General features: G+C 42.3%; 1 protein-coding gene across 2 annotated transcripts in view; it reads right to left on the bottom strand.

Annotated features, from left to right (window-relative positions):
- SYN3 (synapsin III) overlaps nt 1-18,922 on the bottom strand; it is a 470,078-nt gene that overhangs the window by 357,366 nt on the left and 93,790 nt on the right. For both annotated transcript variants that reach the window (XM_058741475.1, XM_058741476.1), the window contains exon 4: nt 17,938-18,029. In XM_058741475.1, coding sequence (XP_058597458.1) covers nt 17,938-18,029 — 92 coding nt within the window. The remainder of the gene's footprint in view (nt 1-17,937; nt 18,030-18,922) is intronic.

The following is an 18,922-nucleotide window of genomic DNA, read 5'->3' as shown; positions in this document are numbered from 1 at the left end:
CATGGAAAGAATGCAAAATGTGTAAGGACACAAAAAGTCTCGGTGGGGGCTAGCAGACATCCTGTGATGGTAAAACACAGGTAGCTGCATAGTAGGTAAAAAAAAATCTCACTGTTTATTAGCAGAGGCAAAAGTATTTATCAGAATGCATGCCCCAGGGCTGACGCTGTGTTCTTGTGCTTTGGGGGCAATCAATAATAGTAACTGCTAAGTTTTATTGAGTGCTAATTATGTGGCAGGTATCATTGTAACTGCTTTATGTGATTAAGCCCATTTTGTTTTCTCAACCAGGCCTTGTGTTAGGTACTGCTGCTATCTCTGTTTTGTATCTGGGGAAACTGAGTCATGGGAAAGTTCATCAGTCTGCCCAATGTTAGTGACAGCTGGCTTAAAAGAGAATCAAAAGATGCAAACCTGAGTGAACCGGGGAAATAATAGGCTGTGCCAGCAGAAACCAGCTTTAAAATGGCACAAAACAGACTAGCTATGATTAAAGATTAAATCACATGGGAAACAGTACGGTATAGCTATTAAGAGCATGGCACTAGAATTAGCCTGCCTGGGTTTAAATCCTGGCTCTTGCACTTTCTGTGTGACCTTGGGCAAGCTATTTAGCTATGCTTTGACTCAGTTTTCACATCTGTAATAGGGGGATAGTAACGGGCCACATCATGTGGAATTGTTTTGATGATTAAATGATAAAATGCATGTAACTCACAACTTATCACATTATATGAAAATAGTTAAGAGCGCAATATATGTTTCAGAGCAAAGGAGGACAATAGGAATTTCTGAAAGAGTAAAGCCTAGGGCTTCAAACAAGGGGTGAGGCTCCAACCCAACCAACACCCAGTTAATGTTTATCAAGTACCATGCTAGGTGCTGCTGGCTGCAAGGATGAAAAAAAAAACATGATGTCTGCCCTTGAGGACCTCTCAGTGTGGTGGGAGGGAGGTAGGCTCAAATGCAGAAAATAAACAAAAGGCAGGATGTAAGAATCAGTCACTCATTCAACCAAAATAGTGCCAGCCACCATTCTTTAGAGATATAGTGATTGGCAAAGCAGATGAGATCCCTGTACCCAAAGAACTTAAATATTCATGCTGCAGATGGGCAAGGAACACTTTCCATAGGGGCCTTGCAGACATGGTTAGGACTGTGAATTTCACTCTAAGAGGGATGGGAAGTCCTTGGAGGAGTTTTAACATGGGCTTGGTATCTGATTTAATTTTAGAAGAATCACTCTGGTTGCCATTCAGAGAATGGATTGAAGGGGGCCATGGTGGATTAACGTGTCCTCAAACTCTGCTGCTCCTTTAATTGAGACGTGTGGTCTCCTTAAATCTAATTTTCCCCTATGTCTGTCTCTGGCCATTAGAACGTGGCAGAAGTAATGCTGTGTACCTTCTAACTCTGGCCTTAACACACTGACACCTTCCACCCCTCTTGTAACCTGCCCTCTTGAAAACCAGCTGCCATCTGACTCTCCTGAGACCACACTGCTATAAGGAAGTGAAACAGCCGCATGAAGAAAGAGGGATCACGTGGAGGGACACTGACACACCAGGCATGAGCGCGAAGCCTACCTTCCAGCCCAGCCAAGCCACGAGCTGCACACAGCAGGAAAACTGCCCATCCCGGCCCTGTCCAGATTCCTGACCCACAGACGGGAAGCAGATAAAACAGTTGTGGTTTTAAGCCACTAACTTTTGGGGAAGTTTGTTACATGGCAATGGAGACGTGAGTAATGGCAGAAGCAAGGAGACCACTGAGGAGGGGACTGCAGAAATCCAGGAGAGAGAGACAGGTGACTTGGCCTATGGAAGGAACGGCAGGGAAGAATCAGAAAATGCAGGCAAGAGAAAGTTACACACATATCATCATCATCGCCAGTGGGAGAAACTCTGGGCTGTGGAGACCCTACACCCCCCATGGTGTTGGCACTGGTTCCCTCTCTGAGGCTACTTCTTTCGAGGAAGGACCGATTGTCTGAGGGCTGACTTGGTTGTCAGACACGTCACTTCCATCAGGATAAACACCACAGAAGACACATTCCAGACTGCCAGAAAATAGGGTTACGGGACAGAAATATTATTTATTAGCAAAATGGAAAAATGCCCCGGAAAAAAAAAAAAAGTTCATCTTAATATAACATCTACTGTTTATACACGACTGCGTAATTTATCAGGTATGTGCATACGTATTACCTCCTTTGATTCTACCAATCGTCCATCCTCATGTATAAATGAGGAAACAAACTCACAGAGGAAACAACGTTCTAAAGCCCCACTGGCAGGAAATGGGTAGAGCTACACTTTGAACCTGTAACTTCTCTCAGCAAATTTAAATTTTTTTTAGTATATGTCACTAAAATTTCTACATTTATTTTAAAACTACATACTGTGTTTCTACTAGGTATTTATCCAAGGGATACAGGTATGCTGTTCTGAAGGGGCACATGCACCCCCATGTTTATAGCAGCGCTATCAACAATAGCCAAAGTATGGAAAGAGCCCAAATGTCCATCGATGGATGAATGGATAAAGCAAATGTGGCATATATACACAATGGAGTATTACTCGGCAATCAAAAAGAATGAAATCTTGCCGTTTGCAACTATATGGATGGAACTAGAGGGTATTATGCTAAGTGAAATTAGTCAGTTGGAGAAAGACAAATATCATAGGACTTCACTCGTATGAGGACTTTAAGACACAGAACAGATGAACACAAGGGAAGGGAAGCAAAAATAATATAAAAACAGGGGGACAAAACATAAGAGACTCTTAAATATGGAGAACAAACAGGGTTACTGGAGGGGTTATGGGAGGGGGGATGGGCTAAATGGGTAAGGGGCATTAAGGAATCTACCCCTGAAATCATTGTTGCACTATATGCTAACTAAACAAAAAAAAACCACTACATACTGTGTTTTAGTTGCCTGCCTCCTGCTCCTCTCCATAGGCTAGCTGTGCACTGGGTTGTTTTTTTTTTTTTAGTTTTTTAATGTTTATTTATTTTTGAGAGAGAGAGAGAGACAGACTTAGTGCAAGCAGGGGAGGGGCACAGAGAGAGGGAGACACAGAATCTGAAGCAGACTCCAGGCTCCGAGCCGTCAGCACAGCCCCGACGTGGGGCTCAAACCCATGAACTGTGAGATTGTGACCTGAGCCGAAGTTGGATGCTCAACCGATTGAGCCACCCAGGCGCCCCTAGTTGTGCAATGGTTTTTAAAGTGGGGTCCAAGAAATTGGCATCAGAATCTTGAAGATAGCGATCAACAAAACGCAGATTCCTGGGCTCCACCCAGAGATTAGGCTTTCTGGTAATGGGGCCTCTGTATTTTAGTAAGTAGGACAGGAGGTTCCTAAATTGTTTGCCTTCATGGAAAAGTTCGAAAGTCACTGAATTGGTGGATCAACACACCCTCAGGAAGCAGATGGACTCGTTTAAATGAAGGGAGGGTCTGAAAACAGTTTAACTGCGAAGTAAATGAATCACTGCATCCCTGCTCTGGGGCTCTTGCTCTACCGTGTTGCGTGGGGTGGGGAAGCGGTCCTAGTCTCCTCCTCCCCCTCCCAGGCTTGTCCTGGAGGCCAGCAAGGGAAGACGTGTGCAAGATGAGTGGTGGGGTGGCAGGGTGAGGAAGGGGCAGAGTGGACTTTTGGAGAGCAGACACTGCTCCAGGCACTGGCGGGCTTTCCCTGTTTTTGTCCTCCAAGAAGGCATTATTTCCATTTTACAGTTGAAAGGCCTGGGAATCAGGAGGTGGGGTTACTTGTGTAGTCGCACAAAGGGCAAGTGGGGAGTGAAGATTGGAACCCAGGACTGTGTGACTCCAGCCCTAGAGTTTCTCCCAGTATAGACGTGCCAATCAGGTGGTAGGATAGTGTGATATGAAATCACGGGGAGTTTGCACCCCACTCCTCTACTCGTTAGCTGTGTGGCCTCAGACTAGGCATTCCCCTTCTTGGAAAGTGTCCATGTCTTTCAAAAGGGGATGGAATTACCTACCACTGAGAAGTACTGGGTACCCAGTAGCCTTTTAGTAAAGTGTAATTGGTTAGGAATGAAAAAAGGCCAGGACGCCAAAGTCAAAAGGGTGAAGTGACCATCGGGGCAATTTCTTCCACAGTGGACTGTGTTAGGTCGAGAATGAGTCCCCCGAGGGAATGGGAAATGGAACCCAGCGCTGGAGCTGTTCCCAGGAGTGGTTACAGCACGTGGGAAGGAGCAGAGGGCTGCAGGGCTGGCTGGTGGTCTCACAGGTTTCTCCCAACCCCAATTTCTATGATTCTGGGAATCAGGAGCCACACTGTTTTTCTCTGTCAGAGTGCCGCTCTTTCTCCTGGGGGAGCTGGCAGACCTGTCGCTGGCCCGCTGGCTGGAGACGCATGGGCAGCAGAGCCTGGCATTTCTTTACAGACTCTCACTGTCTCTTTTTTGTACAGCTTTCTTCCCGTTCCCACGCCCCACCTCTGCAAGTCTCCAGGGATCCTGTTTTTTCCTGCAGTGGTGAGGGCAGAGGCCCTGGGCGAAGAGATAGACTGGGGCCTCCCCGCTCCAAGGCTGCTCTGCTGGGACCCTCAATGATTCATTGTCCCTGGCCTCCCAGACCCCATCCCCTCCCAGGGAGAGGAGGCAGTGGGTGGTGTGCCGGTCAGCAAGTCCGCGCCCGGTGCAAGCTACGGCTGGAGTCTTCTCAGTCCTGAGCTTTTTACTTTGCAAAGTTGTGGGGTTCTTATTCATTCGAAGAGTCGGCTGGTCCTGAATGCTTTCAGCAAAGATTTAGGCACTGTGCCAGGCACTAGGGGTACGATTCAGAAAAACAGTCCTTAACCTGATCCTCAAGGAAGGTCCAGTCCAGTGGGAGACATGAGAAGTAAACAATGATGATGGGTTAAGGGCTGGTTCGTTCCCTCACTCACTGAACAAATAGACATTGAGAACCTGATATATGACAGGCACTGTTCTAGGGCCTGAGAACACAGTGGTAACAAAACAAAGTCCCTGCCTACATAGTTTTCTGTTGTAGAAAATAATACAATAAAATAGACTGCATCATATTTATATTAGTTACCGATTATCTAGCTAGCTAGATAGCTAGGTACCTATCATCCATCCATAATTTCAAGCAGTGATAAATGCTTAAAGAACAAAAAATGCACAGCTGAGCCTCAGGGGCAGAGATAGTATGTTCTGGCAAGTCCCCCTGAGGAGGCAGGATTTGATCAGAAATTTGAAAGGAAGTCAGAGGGTTAAGGCATGGTAATAACTGCAGAAGTGTTTTAGGACAAAGAAAGCCAGTACAAAGATGGTACGTCAGACACTGTACAAATCACTCTTCTTCCCTCTTTACAGATGCGGGAAACCAAGAGCTACAAAGGTACACAGACTTATCAAGGGACTTGAGGCTTGTGGAATATGGGCCTGGGACCCACCCCAGGTAGTCTCCTCTGCTTCTTATAGGGATAGGTGGGCTCTCCACCAGAAAGCCATGCCATCTACCCAGGCAAGTCCTAGATGCTGTGAGCACAGAGGGCGTTGAATTCAACTGCAGGGCAGAAGGCAGAGAAGAGGATGTGGGAGCATGGCTCTGATGGACATGGGAAGCACACCAAGCCAAGGGAGGCTTCAGCATTTCTTCTCTGCCTCTTCCGGCCTCAAGGCTGTCCCTTACCTGTGCACCTGCCTGCAGTCACGAGAAAAGAGAGGGACGCTCTTCCCCCAAATCCACAGGGCTCACTCTGTTTGTTTGGATTTCTATTTAAGTCACCTTCCCTGCTCACCCTTCCTCGGATACCAGTCCCTCTGTCTTCTTTTGCTTCAACCATTTCTCATAACCTGCCATTAGAATGCACATTTGTTTGTTTGTTTTCCATTTTCTGCAATTTAGACCTCAGTTCCACAAGGGCTATCGTCTGTTTTGTTCACTGCTGCATCCTCTGTGCCTGGCACATCTTTAGTGAAGAGATGAAAAGAGAGCAGGCAGAGCTCGATGGGTATGTAACCATTCGGGAGGTTAACACTCTTCCGAACAGACACAGGCACTGGGGTGAGAGCAGAAACTGCATTTCCTAACACATGCTGGAGTGTGCCTGGCACTATGAATTTGCTCAATAAATGTTTGTTGAATGAGTGAATATCTGGAATTTTAAATTCCAGGTTCATGAAGTTCAGAAGACTCTAGGAAACTATGTGTAAAATAAAGAGTAAAGGAACATTATTTTAGAATGTGCTCTGATGGGATGTTTGAGAGTTCCCAGGACAGAGACAGGGAAGTTGACAGCTGATTGTGACTCAGGAGCTAACGTGCTAGGAGGTTTGAAAAAGTCACCCTCTTCCCTGCCTCCCTGGCCACCATTTTCCCATCTGTAAAATGGGGACACACAGAAAAGGGAAGAGGGACTCTTCTAACTCTGAACCTCTAAGATTTTATAAAATATCCTCTCCTCTGGGACAGGTCCACACATCTCCAACTTGCCCCAAATATCTTCCCTGGAAACGGTAAGACTGGGGCGGGTACCAGGGGGAATATCTGAGCCTTTGATGCTTTCCTCAAGGTCTTGTGTTACTTATGCTTTCTGGCTCCCTCTCTTCAACCCACTCTGAGGTCTGACCTTCTAATGAGCGGATGCACATTATCAGCCTCTGTGGTTTGAACGGGTGCCTGTAATTTAGTGTTGCCTAATGCTGGAAACTGAGAGTAGGACTTGTGTAATTAGGCTGGGGCCTCATTAACGTCTGCCTCCTTGGGTATTTTTCATTCCTGATTTCTCCTGTCCTGTATTTCTAATCCCATCTGTCTGTATAGGCATGACTGCTTTTTTTTTTTTTTTTTTTTTTTTTTTTTTTTTTTTTTTTATCACTCCATTGTGGAGCCAATCTTGAATTTGGGCCCAGAATGGCCACGGCCATCACAAAGCATGAATCTTAACATGCCCTGGGATGGCCCCTGCTCTGCTTTCTAAATAGAATTTTGCAACTTTACTGAGAACCTGGATGTCTGGGTTGCTCTTAAGCACCTTGAGCTGCCTGGCAGTGCACCCTTAGTTTGGGTGTGTGACAGAAACCAGAGTAAGGGACTCTATCATTTTAACTGCTGCAATTACTGATGATTTAACCAACTTGTGTGCAATACTTTGCTATTTATAAAACACTGCTAGAATCTGACCTTGAGCAGAGACTTGATCTGCTTTGTTCACTGGTAATTTCCTAAGACAGTTAATCTCTTTTTGTGCCTCCTGCCCCCATTCTGTGGGGTATCTGTAGATGGCATCGACTCGGCTCTCTTTCTCCCTGATCTCTACTTGGCTTTGGCCAAAATGAGGCCCCAACAGAAGCCTGGAGGGCAGGGGAGGGAAAGGTAGTGATGTTTCTCAAAAGTGCCCACCCTGCTTCAGTACTAGGACTCTGAAGGTAGCTGTGTTCCCCCACCACTGCTGGTTCAAGCAGGTTAACTGTCCTGCTCAAGTCTAGGTGAACCCTACTAGATTAAATCTACTAATTCTATTTCCTCTCCCACCCCTTCATCCCTGGGGATGATAATGGCTTCCTGCTGTTGTTAGATGCTGGATGCATCATGTTCCCTGAGCCCCACACACTCCTCTGTTAAGTGGTTCCTTCACAAAAATGTTTATATAAACCATTTGGGGATGAATTCTGTTTTCTGCCTAGCCCCTGTCTGATACAATGCTCCATGTCTGGAAAACAGCCTGCAACCTAGCAGGCCCTTAATAAATATTTGTGAAATGAATGAGCAAACTTTTCGCAAAAACAGTGTAAAATAATATGATCACCTTTTACAGATAAACAAGTAAAGGCACAGAGAGGTAAGTTCTCAGATCTGAGCAATGACTTTCTAAGGGAGAGCAAAACACACTCATCTTATACCCTGGATGAGCCTGTACCACACTCAGCGCCCTGGAGAAATCTCTGACTCCTGCTGCCCGCTGTACAGACTCTGAGTCCACGCATGCCAGCCTGGGGTGGACTCGAGAGGGACAAATGCCATGGAGTGGACAGGGGTAAAGTGAGGAAGAGATTAACAAAATCTCAGGATTTAAAGACATTTGGAAACTCATTTGGCATAGAACCAGAAACCCGGGTTCAAATCCCCAAATGCTGCCTGCCACTTCCTTTTTTCTCACTCTATTGAGATGTGACTGACCAATAAAAATTGCATATATTTAAGCTGTAAACATGTTTTCATATATGTATACTTTACGGAATCCTTGCCACAATCAAGTTAATTAACATATCCTTCATCTAACAAACATAGTTAACCAGTTTTCTTCCTGCTAAAAGCACTTGAGATCAACGTGCTCAGCAAATTTCAAATACACAATACGTTATTATCAACCATGGTCACTATGCTGTACATTGTCCCCAGAACATACTCATCTTATAACTGAAAGCATGTACCTTTGACCAAAGTCTACCCATTCCCCCAAATCTGCCAGCCCCTAATAACCACCATTTCATTCCTTGTTGCTCTAGGTTCAGCTATTTCAGATTCCACATAAAAGTGAAATCATGTGGTATTTGTCTTTGTGTGTCTGGCTTACTTCACTTAGCATAATGTCCTCTAGGTTCATCCATGTTGTTACAGATGGCAGGTTTCCTTCTTTTTTTTAAGGCTGAATAACATTCCATTGTATATATACCACATTTTCTTTACCCATTCACCCACTGACAATTATGTAGGTTGTTTCCACATCTTGGCTACTGTGAATAAGGCTGCAATAAACACGGGAGTGTACATATGTCTTCAAAATGGTGATTTTATTTCCTTTGACTATACACCCAGAAGTGGGATTGCTGAATCATATGATAGCTCTATTTTAATTTTTTTTAATTAAAATTTTGACCTCCATACAGTCTTCCATAGTGGCTGCACCAATGTGCCTTCCCACCAATAGTGCATGAGGGTTCCCTTTTGTCCACATCCTTTCCAACGCTCTCTATTCTTTGCCATCCAAACAGGTGTGAGATGATATCTCACTGTAGTTTTGATTTGAATTTCCCTGATTAGTGATGTTGAACATCTTTTCATATGCTGGTTGGCTATTTGTATGTTTTCTTTAGAAAAATGTCCATTCAGGGGCGCCTGGGTGGCGCAGTCGGTTAAGCGTCCGACTTCAGTCAGGTCACGATCTCGCGGTCCGTGAGTTCGAGCCCCGCGTCAGGCTCTGGGCTGATGGCTCGGAGCCTGGAGCCTGTTTCCGATTCTGTGTCTCCCTCTCTCTCTGCCCCTCCCCCGTTCATGCTCTGTCTCTCTCTGTCCCAAAAATAAATAAAAAACGTTGAAAAAAAATTTTTTTTAAAAAAAGAAAAATGTCCATTCAGGTCCTTTGGCCATTTAAAAAGATTGGATATTTGGTCTCTTGCTCTGCAGTTGTATGACTTCCTTATATATTTTGGATATTAACCCATTATCAGACAGGTGGTTTGCAAATAGTTTCCCATTCTGTATGTTGTCTTCTGTTTGTTGATTGTTTCCTTCGCCGTGCAAGAGTTTCTTAGTGTTAGTTTAATTTTCCTTCTGTTATATTTTTTTTCTAGTTTCATATAATTGTGGTCTGCAAAGACACTTGATATTATTATTTCAATCTTCTTAAATTTGCTAAGACTCATTTTGTAATTTATAATCTATCCTGAAGAATGTTCCTTGTGCACTTGAGAAGAATGTATACTTTGTTGCAATTGGATGCAATGTTCTGTGTATGTCTGTTAGGTCCATGTGATCTAAAGTGTAATTCATGTCCAATGTTATCTTACTGATTTTCTGTCTCAATGTAACCAATGTTGAAGGTAGGGTACTGAAGTTCTCTACTATTATTGTATTGCTTTTTTCTTCCTTTAGACTTGTTAATATTTGCTTTATATATTTAGGTACTCTGATGTTGGGTGCACAGATATAGTTACAATTGCTATATCCTCCTGATGAACTGATCCCTTTATCATTATATAATGTCCTTTGTTGTCTCTTGTTACAGTTTTTGACTTAAAGTCTATTTTGTCTGGTATAAGTATAGTGACCCTGTTCCCTGTTGATTTCTATTAGCATGGAATATCCTTGCTAAGGATAGGAAAGTAAAGAAACCCTTTACTTTCAGCCTATGCATGTCTTTAAAGTAAGTGTTTTTAAAGTCTCCTGTAGGTAGCATATTGCTGGATCTTGGTTTTTTTTTTTTTTCTTGTTTTGTTTTTTAATTCATTGAGCCACTCTATGCCTTTTGGAGAATTTAATCCATTGACTTTGTTTTTTTTAATTTGAGAGAGACAGAGAGAGAGAGAGAACGAGCCTGACACAGGGCTCTATCCTCTGACCCTGGGATCACAACTTTGAGGAGAAATCAAGAGTTGGACACTCAACTGACTGAGCCACCCAGGTGCCCCTAATCCATTTACTTTTAAAGTAGTTATTAATATATAAGGACTAACTATTGCCATTTGTTAATTGTTTTCTGGCTGGTCTGTAGTTCTTTTGTTTGTTTCTTCTCTTGCTGTGTTCCTTAGTGATCTGATGATTTTCTGTAGTGGTATGCTTTGAATCCTTTTTCTGTTTCGTGTATCTACTATAGGTTTTTGCTTTACGCTTACCATGAGGCTTACATAAAACAGAGTTATAACAGTTCATTTTAAGCTAATACTTATTTAACTTCAATCACATACAGATTCCTTTACTTCCCCCACTACATTTTATGTTTTTGATGTCGCAATTTCCATCTTTTTGTATTCATTAGCAAATCATTATAGCCATAGTTATTTCATAGTTCTATAGTTATTTATTTATTTATTATTTTTTTTTTTTTTTAACGTTTTTTATTTATTTTTGGGACAGAGAGAGACAGAGCATGAACGGGGGAGGGGCAGAGAGAGAGGGAGACACAGAATCAGAAACAGGCTCCAGGCTCCGAGCCATCAGCCCAGAGCCTGACGCGGGGCTCGAACTCACGGACCGCGAGATCGTGACCTAGCTGAAGTCGGACGCTTAACCGACTGCGCCACCCAGGCGCCCCAGTTCTATAGTTATTTAAAAGATAAAAGTATTTTGTCTTTATACTAGAGTTAAAAGTGATTTACACACCACCATTACACAATTACAGTATTCTACAACTGACCAGATACTTAACCTTTATCAATGAATTTTATACTTTCGTATGTTTTCAAGTTACTAATTAGTATCCTTCCATTTGCTAAATTCCCACCGACTAAAAGTCAGGTGCTTGGATCCCCTCAATATTTTCTACCAAATGGCTGTCGAACTTTTGCACACCACTCCTAATGAGGAACTTACTGCCTCCTTTTAAGCAGCTCCTACTATGAGACAGTCTCTCCTTTGTTAAAGAGGTGGTCCAGGGCAGTGGTGCCCCACACAGGCTCTGGGGCTAGATTGCCTAGGTTTGAACACTAGCTTTGCCACTTACCGGCTGGAGGCCTTGATTCTATCACCCAACTCATTGGTGCTTCAGCCTTCCTATCTAGAAACTGTGGATTATAATAGTACATACCTTATAGAGTTGTTGAAAGGATGAAATGAGTCAATACATGTGAAGTGCTTGGAGCAGTGCCTAGCACGTAGGAAATGCTATAAAGTGTTTGTTAAATAAATAAAAATTCATGAATTTTGTATGTGCAATTCAAGCTGGCTTAATCAACAAGGGATTTTTTTTTGGCTAATGTTTGGAGATGAATCTGGATCCAGGGCCTTGAATAACATCATCAGGTCATTCATTCACTGTCTCTCTCTTGGCCATGTTTCCCTTTGCCTCGGCTTCAATCTCAGCAAAGCCTTCCCTCAAGGGGAAAAAGAGATGGCAACCAGCAGCTCCAGGTATCCATCCCACCAGCTCAGCAGCCCCAGCAGAATACACATGTTTCTGCCAGCCAAGGGTTCCAGTAAAAATCTCACAATGGATTCTCCCTGGTTTGGCTTACATCCCACTGCAGTGTTCTGATTCGGTCTGACACCAGCTGGCATCAGCTCCAGACACCACACAGACCGTAAGTTGGGGAGGGGTCACCCAAGTGGAGAATCTAGGTCCCGTTCCCCAAAGTAGAAAAAATGAATGTTGGGGAAGACCAGCAGTGGTCTGCTCTACCACACATCCTGGTCAACTTTTACAAAGGAACTTCCTACGAACATGACTTCAGAAGATGTAGGCCTTGCTCATTCTGCAAACTTGGAAATAAATGATCAAGGGCATTGTCAGTGCAACACCTGAGTGTCTTTGAAAGCATATACTGCAAGTCAAGCACACTGTTCATCATTCCTACTTTGGAAGACCAATGGCTAGGGCTCAAAACAGCACTACCTGCCTGGGGAAGATTCTTACTGACACCCTGTCTGTAGAACACACTGTGAGTTGGGCTGGAACTACATGGTTTGTGTGCACATTCTCCCAGGTCTGTAACTTGTGGCTTGCCAGAACAAGCTATCTAGTGAGATGGTAAGCACCATTCTGGGCATGGATACAACAAATCTCAGCAGCCTCATGGACCCCTGATGCCAGGTCTCTGGCTAAATTGGCACTGCTCTCATGGCTGTCGTTACTCAAGGTAAGGTCTTCCACCACCCCCAGCAGCATCTAGGAGCTCATAGGAAATTCAAAATCTCAGGTCCTACCTGAAGACCTGATGAATGAGAATCTGCAGTGGAACAAGATCTTCCGGGGGTTTATATGCACATTATAATTTGAAAAGCACTACGTATTAGTTTTCTAGGGCCGCCTAAACAAAGTAGCACAAACTGGATGGCTTAAAACAACAGAAAAGTATTCTCTCACCATTCTAGAGGACAGAAATCTGAAAGCAAGGTGTTGGCAGGACTGGTTTCTTCTGAGGGCTGAGAGAGAATCTGTTCCATGCCTATCTCCTAGCTTATTGATAGCAATTACTGGCATTCCTTGGCTTGTACACTCATCACTTGAATCTGCTTTCACCATCACATGGCACTTTCCCTGTGTCTCTGTGTCCAAATCTCTCTCTTCTTTTTTTCTTTTTTTAATGTTTATTTATCTTTGAGAGAGAGAGAGAGAGAGAGAGAGAAAGGGAGGGAGAGAGAGAGGGAGAGAGACAGCCCAAGTGAGGAAGGGACAGAGAGAGAGGGAGACACAGAATCTGAAGCAGGCTCCAGGCACTGTGCTATCAGCACAGAGCCTGACACGGGGCTTGAACCAATGGATCGCACGAGATCATGACCTGAGCTGAAGTCGGACGCTTAGCCAACTGAGCCACCCAGGCGTCCCAAATCTCCCTCTTTTTATAAGTACACCAGTCATAGTAGGTTAAGGGCCCACACTACTCCAGTGTGACCTCATCTTAACTAATTACAACAACTCTATTTCCAAATAAGACCACATTCTAACAAACTAGGGGTTTAAGACTTTTTAATACATCTTCTGAGGAGGGACACAATTCAACCCAAAACAACTGTCTTCAAAGCCTGCCATTCCTAAACGCTGGGAGACTAGCTGATTAACAAACACCTGGAACATTTTTGAAAATTTATTTTTGCAAACAATTTTGCAAATTCAGGAAGAAGATGGCATGTCTGGAATGAGGCTTGGGGATATCTATTTTGCAAGGGGATTCTTGCTCAGGCAGCACACCCAGCACAGCTGATCCAGCCCCAGTGCAGGGATGATGTGATAGCTATCTCGGGAGGTTCTCCATCAGGCTGCCCATTGGAGAATTAAAACTAGAGATGCCCAAATCCTACCTTCAGAGAGTCTAATGAAATTGGTCGTGCATATTTCCTTGCCATCAGGATTTTAAAACATTTCCCAGGTGATTCTCATCTGTAGCCAAATTTGAAGACTAATGGGATGGACGTTCTCATTTCTATATATTACAAAATAAGACAATTTGGTTCCTTTTCCAGATAAAGAAGCAGGACAGAAGCACAAATAAATTTGATAATTTTTGAAGTATAGTTTGAGGCAGTTTTGTTTGGTGCTTATAAATTTAGAATCTTTATCTTTTCCTTATATTTATCATAATGAATTATCTTCTTTTCCCTAGTAATGCTTTTTACCTGGAAGTCTATTTTCCCCCTGATATTAGTAAGCTACATAAGCTAGCTTTCTTTTGACCAGTAGCCATATATATACGTATACACATATATACATATGTGTGTATACGTATACATATGGCTTTCAAACTTTCTATATTGTTATGTTTTGGATGAGTATCTTGAATGGAATATAGCTGGATTTTTAAAAATCTACTCTGAAAAATTCAATGTAAATGCTCTGTAGAGTGTTCAGTCCTTTTACACTTAATGCAAGTAATGATATATATTGGTGATGATAAATACTTAACAACTCATAGCTCTACTTTGTGGAGGTTGTAGTTCTCACAAGTGACCATGAGAGGGCGACTCCAGTGGACTCATAAGCATTTACAGCTTTGAAGGGACAGAGGAAACCAGGCACATTCTCTCTGGGGTTCCACCATTGCTTCCCAAGGTGTGCATCCCCTACAATGTTTGGGCACTCTCTGACTACGGGAAGAACAAAGGATATGGGCTGGGGGACAGAAGTCTGGTGAACTGGGGGACAAAAGAGCAATCCAATGGTCATGCCTATCCATGGGTTATGAGTAGCTGAGGGCATTCATTTGCCTCAGGGCAGAAGCTATTTACCAACTTGTATAGAAAATTTTCAACATTTTAATAACCAGTACTACTGTGCAAGTCATTTAGAATGATTATCAGTCTTCTTATACATTTGGATGTAAATCTACCACCTTATTTTATTTGTAATATCCATTCGATGTTGGTTTTTCTCTCCTTTCATGTCTTTTACTATTTTTTTCCCTCTCTTGTAGCTTTTAAGTTTTACTACATTCTTTTTTTTTTTTTTTTTTTTTTTAGTAATTACCCTAGAAATTACCTCATGCATCTCTGACTTTTTAAAGCCTGTTATTAATCAATACATTTACTTACCTCCCTGACAATACAAAAACTTCAGGACACCTTAATTCCATTTCTTCCCAACCATTACTATCTTACTATCATGCATTTTAATTCTTCATGTATTTTTTAAATCTATAAGGTGTTATTATTATTATTTGGAGACAGTGTTTATTAACATTTACCACCTTCTTTGTCTTACATATCTTCTTGCAGCTCTATGTTATTCTGGAATCATTGTCTTTTTGCCTAAAGCATGTTCTTTACAATCTTCCTTAGTAAGGGTATTCTCCTCACTAAATGTTTTTATTTTATGTAATTTTATGTAAATGTTTTAAGTAAAAAAAAATTTGTAAAAAAAAATTTTATGTAAAAACATTTTATGTAAATGTTTTTATTTTGCCCTTATTCATAAAAAAAATTTTCCCTGAAGATGGAATTAGAGCTTGGCAATTAGTTTCTTCTGGAACCTTGAAGATGTCATTCTACTACTGTGGTCTGTGATCCGTCAGTCTGTTACTCCAATAAAATTAATCAGCCTTTTTCTCTCGCTATTTTAAGGATGTTTTTCTTCATCTTTTTGTACTGACACTATTGCGTGTTGGTGTATAATTCTTTTTATCGATCCTGCTTGAAATCTGTTAAGCTTCTGGTTTTGGTGGTTTGGTATCTTTCTGAAAGATTCACAACCATCGTTTCTTAAAATGCTGCCTCTGCTCCATTCTCTTTTCAAGAGTCTGTTTAAATGTTACTTTCTCACAAAATCTAATCAACTGTTCTGCATTTCCAAGCTTTTTCTCTTTGTGCTTTATTTATGATAATTTCTTCAGCTCTACCTTTCACTTCATTAGCACCTTTTCAGTTGTGTGTAATATGCTGCTAAATAGAACACATCCAATAATTTTAGTGATTGTAGTTTTCATTTCTAGAAGTTCTATTTGGTTTCTTAAAAAAATGGTTGTGTCACTTTTTATTGTTTTCTATTTCTGGAAGATACCTTCAAACCTGATTTTTTTCTACTTAATAATTATTTTTTTTTTAAGAATTGGTGTCTGATAAGTCCAATATGTGATATCTTTCTGGGTTTTCTCTATTGTCTATTGTTTCTGTTTCTTCTCATTCATGGTGTCTGTGCCTGGTTATCTTTGACTATGTGCTAGCTATTGTAAAAAAAATTTATTTGAAGCCTAGGATGAAAGTACCTCCCTCTATATAGGATTTCCTTTCACTTCTAGCATGTTTGGGATCACCATAAACCAATTTTAATGCTTGAGGCTCCCAGAAGAGCAATCAAACTGCAATTCAAGCTGCAAATACTTGTGAGGGCTCATCTACTTATAAAACACATTCACCTTGAAGATGTGGTCCTTTTGGGTCTCAGCTTATTGTGGAGAGAGCCTATCATTACGTTCCCCACCTTGAGTGTCCCTGAACATTCATATCTTTCTCCTTTGCTCCTGCTAGGCTATCAAACCATTTTTAAATTTGCCAGACTTAGCAAATACTCTTAGGAAAAAGGTAACTTTTGTACTCATTCATCTCTCTGGGTTTCCATTTCCGCATCATTCTCTTCTTCGTAATTCCTTACTGTCATGCCAACTCTTTGAAGGCTTTCAAGGTGATCATTATTTAAAACCAGTTTTTAAGTTGTTTTCAGTGGAAAAGATGGTCTAAATCATCTAGGCCATCATTATTAGAAACAGAAAGCTACATATGTCTTGGCACATGGTAGGTACTCAGTAAATAATGGCTCAGTAAATAAGGGGTGCTGGGGCAGCTCAGTCAGTTGAGCTTCTGACTCTTGATTTCAACTCAGGTCATGATCCTAGGATTGTGGGATCAAGCCCACATCAGGCTCCATGCTGAGTGTGGATCCTGTTTAGGATTCTCTCTTTCTGCCTCTGCCCCTCCTCTGCTGTCTCTCTCTTCCTTTCTCTCTCTAAAATTTAAAAAAAAAATTTTTTTATAAGGCTGGGGTGCCTGGGTGGCTCAGTCAGTTGAGCATCTGACTTCAGTTCAGGTCATCTTCTCACAGTTTGTGAGTTTGAGCCCCCCATCAGGCTCTCTGCTGTCAGCATGGAGTCAGCTTCAGATCCCCTGTCTCCCTCTCTCTCTGCCTCTCCCCTGCTCGTACATGTGTGCTCTCTCTCAAAAATAAAATAAGCATTTTTCAAAAAAGGACAAAAATGGTTCAATAAATTGAATTAGCATAATTTCCCAAACATGCTCTTTTTTTGCCCGTCTGCATTTACAAAGACTGCTTCCTACTCTTACGATGCACAGAATGCCCATATTCCACCGCTGACAAGGCTTAGAACCAAGGCCACCTCTTCCTCAAAATTCTTCCTGTTTTCTCTACTTCCCCAAATCTGAATCCTATTTCTTCCCCAGCTAAACCCTCACAAGACCTGATCTGTGTTACTCTGGTTGCTTAACTAGATAGAAATATATTAATACAATACTTTATCTCTTCTGTGGATTTGCACTTTCTTGACTTTTCTCAGCTAACGAAGAATTCCCTCACTCCCCTTCAAGCTCAGCATACATTCTAAACAGATTCTTTGGAAAATGTTATATGCAGTACTTTTAGGTTTGATGTCCTGAGAGGGGAGGCTTTGAACATTTAGGCTGCCATATGCTGGAAGCAAGCAGTAGCTCATTCTAATAAACCCTGACATTTTATGGTGCTTTAGAAGAAATAGGGCACTCACTCTCACATACATGACTCTTACTTGAGTGCTGCAATCATCCCGCTGCAGGTGAGAAACAGAGGGTGAGAAGGACTAAATAATACACCCAAATAGAGTCACAAAGACAGAAATTGAACCTGGTCTTTTCTCTGCAAGCCCAGGGCTCGTATCGCAACGATACCTAAAACCCTTTGGAAGTAACCCTTGGTATGTAAAAGTACATGGAGTGCAGGAGTTGGGTCAGAGGCAACAGACAGAGGGTAGCTCTGTGAGATATCCCACACACGCCTCTCAAATGACGGTTTTCTGTATCTCAGTGCTCCTTACCTCACAACCTTGGTCCCATTTCTCAGGACTTGCATGTCCACCATACAGCCCCCAGTAACATAGGCAGCTAGGTTCAACTCTGAGAATTCAGCCTGAAGGAGAAAGGAAAACAAAAAAGGATTCATCAAAAACTAACGATGCTAAAAACTGCTAACATTTATTGGGTACTTCTATGTGCCAAGTACACATTTATACTTTGCCTGAAACTTAGGAAGTTGGTGATATTATTTACTTCCTTTTCTGAAACGTGAGTAATCTGAGGTGTAGAGGCATGGTGCCACGTCCCATAATTAATAAAAGGCCAAGTTGGATTGAAACCTACATGTCTCTGATTCAAGCACCTATGCTTTTAACCATTTCTAATTTCTACTTCCTTGAAAGTGGAAGAAGTAACTCTAGCTTCAGCACTGTACAAGGCCAGAGGCTGTTCAGTATGACATTTTCCCTAGATTTCTCCAGCTTCAGGTGTGTGATCACTTATCACTGTTAATGGAGCCTTCCTCGTCTTCTGCCCACTCTTACCTCTTTTGGTCATGGCCCTTCTCCTCACCCCCCCTACATGGTTACAGTAGAAGCACCATGTCTGTGCACTGAAATAATGCTCCCTCAGTCACAGCTGATGGGGTTGGCACCTGACCCAGGGTGGAGGAATAAGGTCCCCTTGTATTAGAATTTGGAACTGCTGAGTGATTCATGCAGTTTCCTTCTAGGGGCTGTATTTAATACATAGAACCTGAGTACAACTGAAGACCATGTTTTCTGCCATCTAGATTGGGAAAGTATAGAACACAAGGGGACTGGTGGGGGTGGGTGGATGTCACAGTCACTAAGAGAGGTGCAGAGAGGCAAGAGGTGGGGAACACTCTTGATGTTTATGTGCCAGCTACAATCCTGTCCTTGGGTGTTATGTAATACCTCTATATCTTTATAAACTCATCTTCTTTTTTTTCTTATTTGCTTAAGCAAGATCTGCTACATTTCTTTT

This window comes from Neofelis nebulosa, chromosome 8, assembly GCF_028018385.1.
Source record: "Neofelis nebulosa isolate mNeoNeb1 chromosome 8, mNeoNeb1.pri, whole genome shotgun sequence".
In the NCBI taxonomy this organism is placed as follows: domain Eukaryota; kingdom Metazoa; phylum Chordata; class Mammalia; order Carnivora; family Felidae; genus Neofelis; species Neofelis nebulosa.
This window is presented reverse-complemented; position numbering and strand designations above follow the sequence as displayed.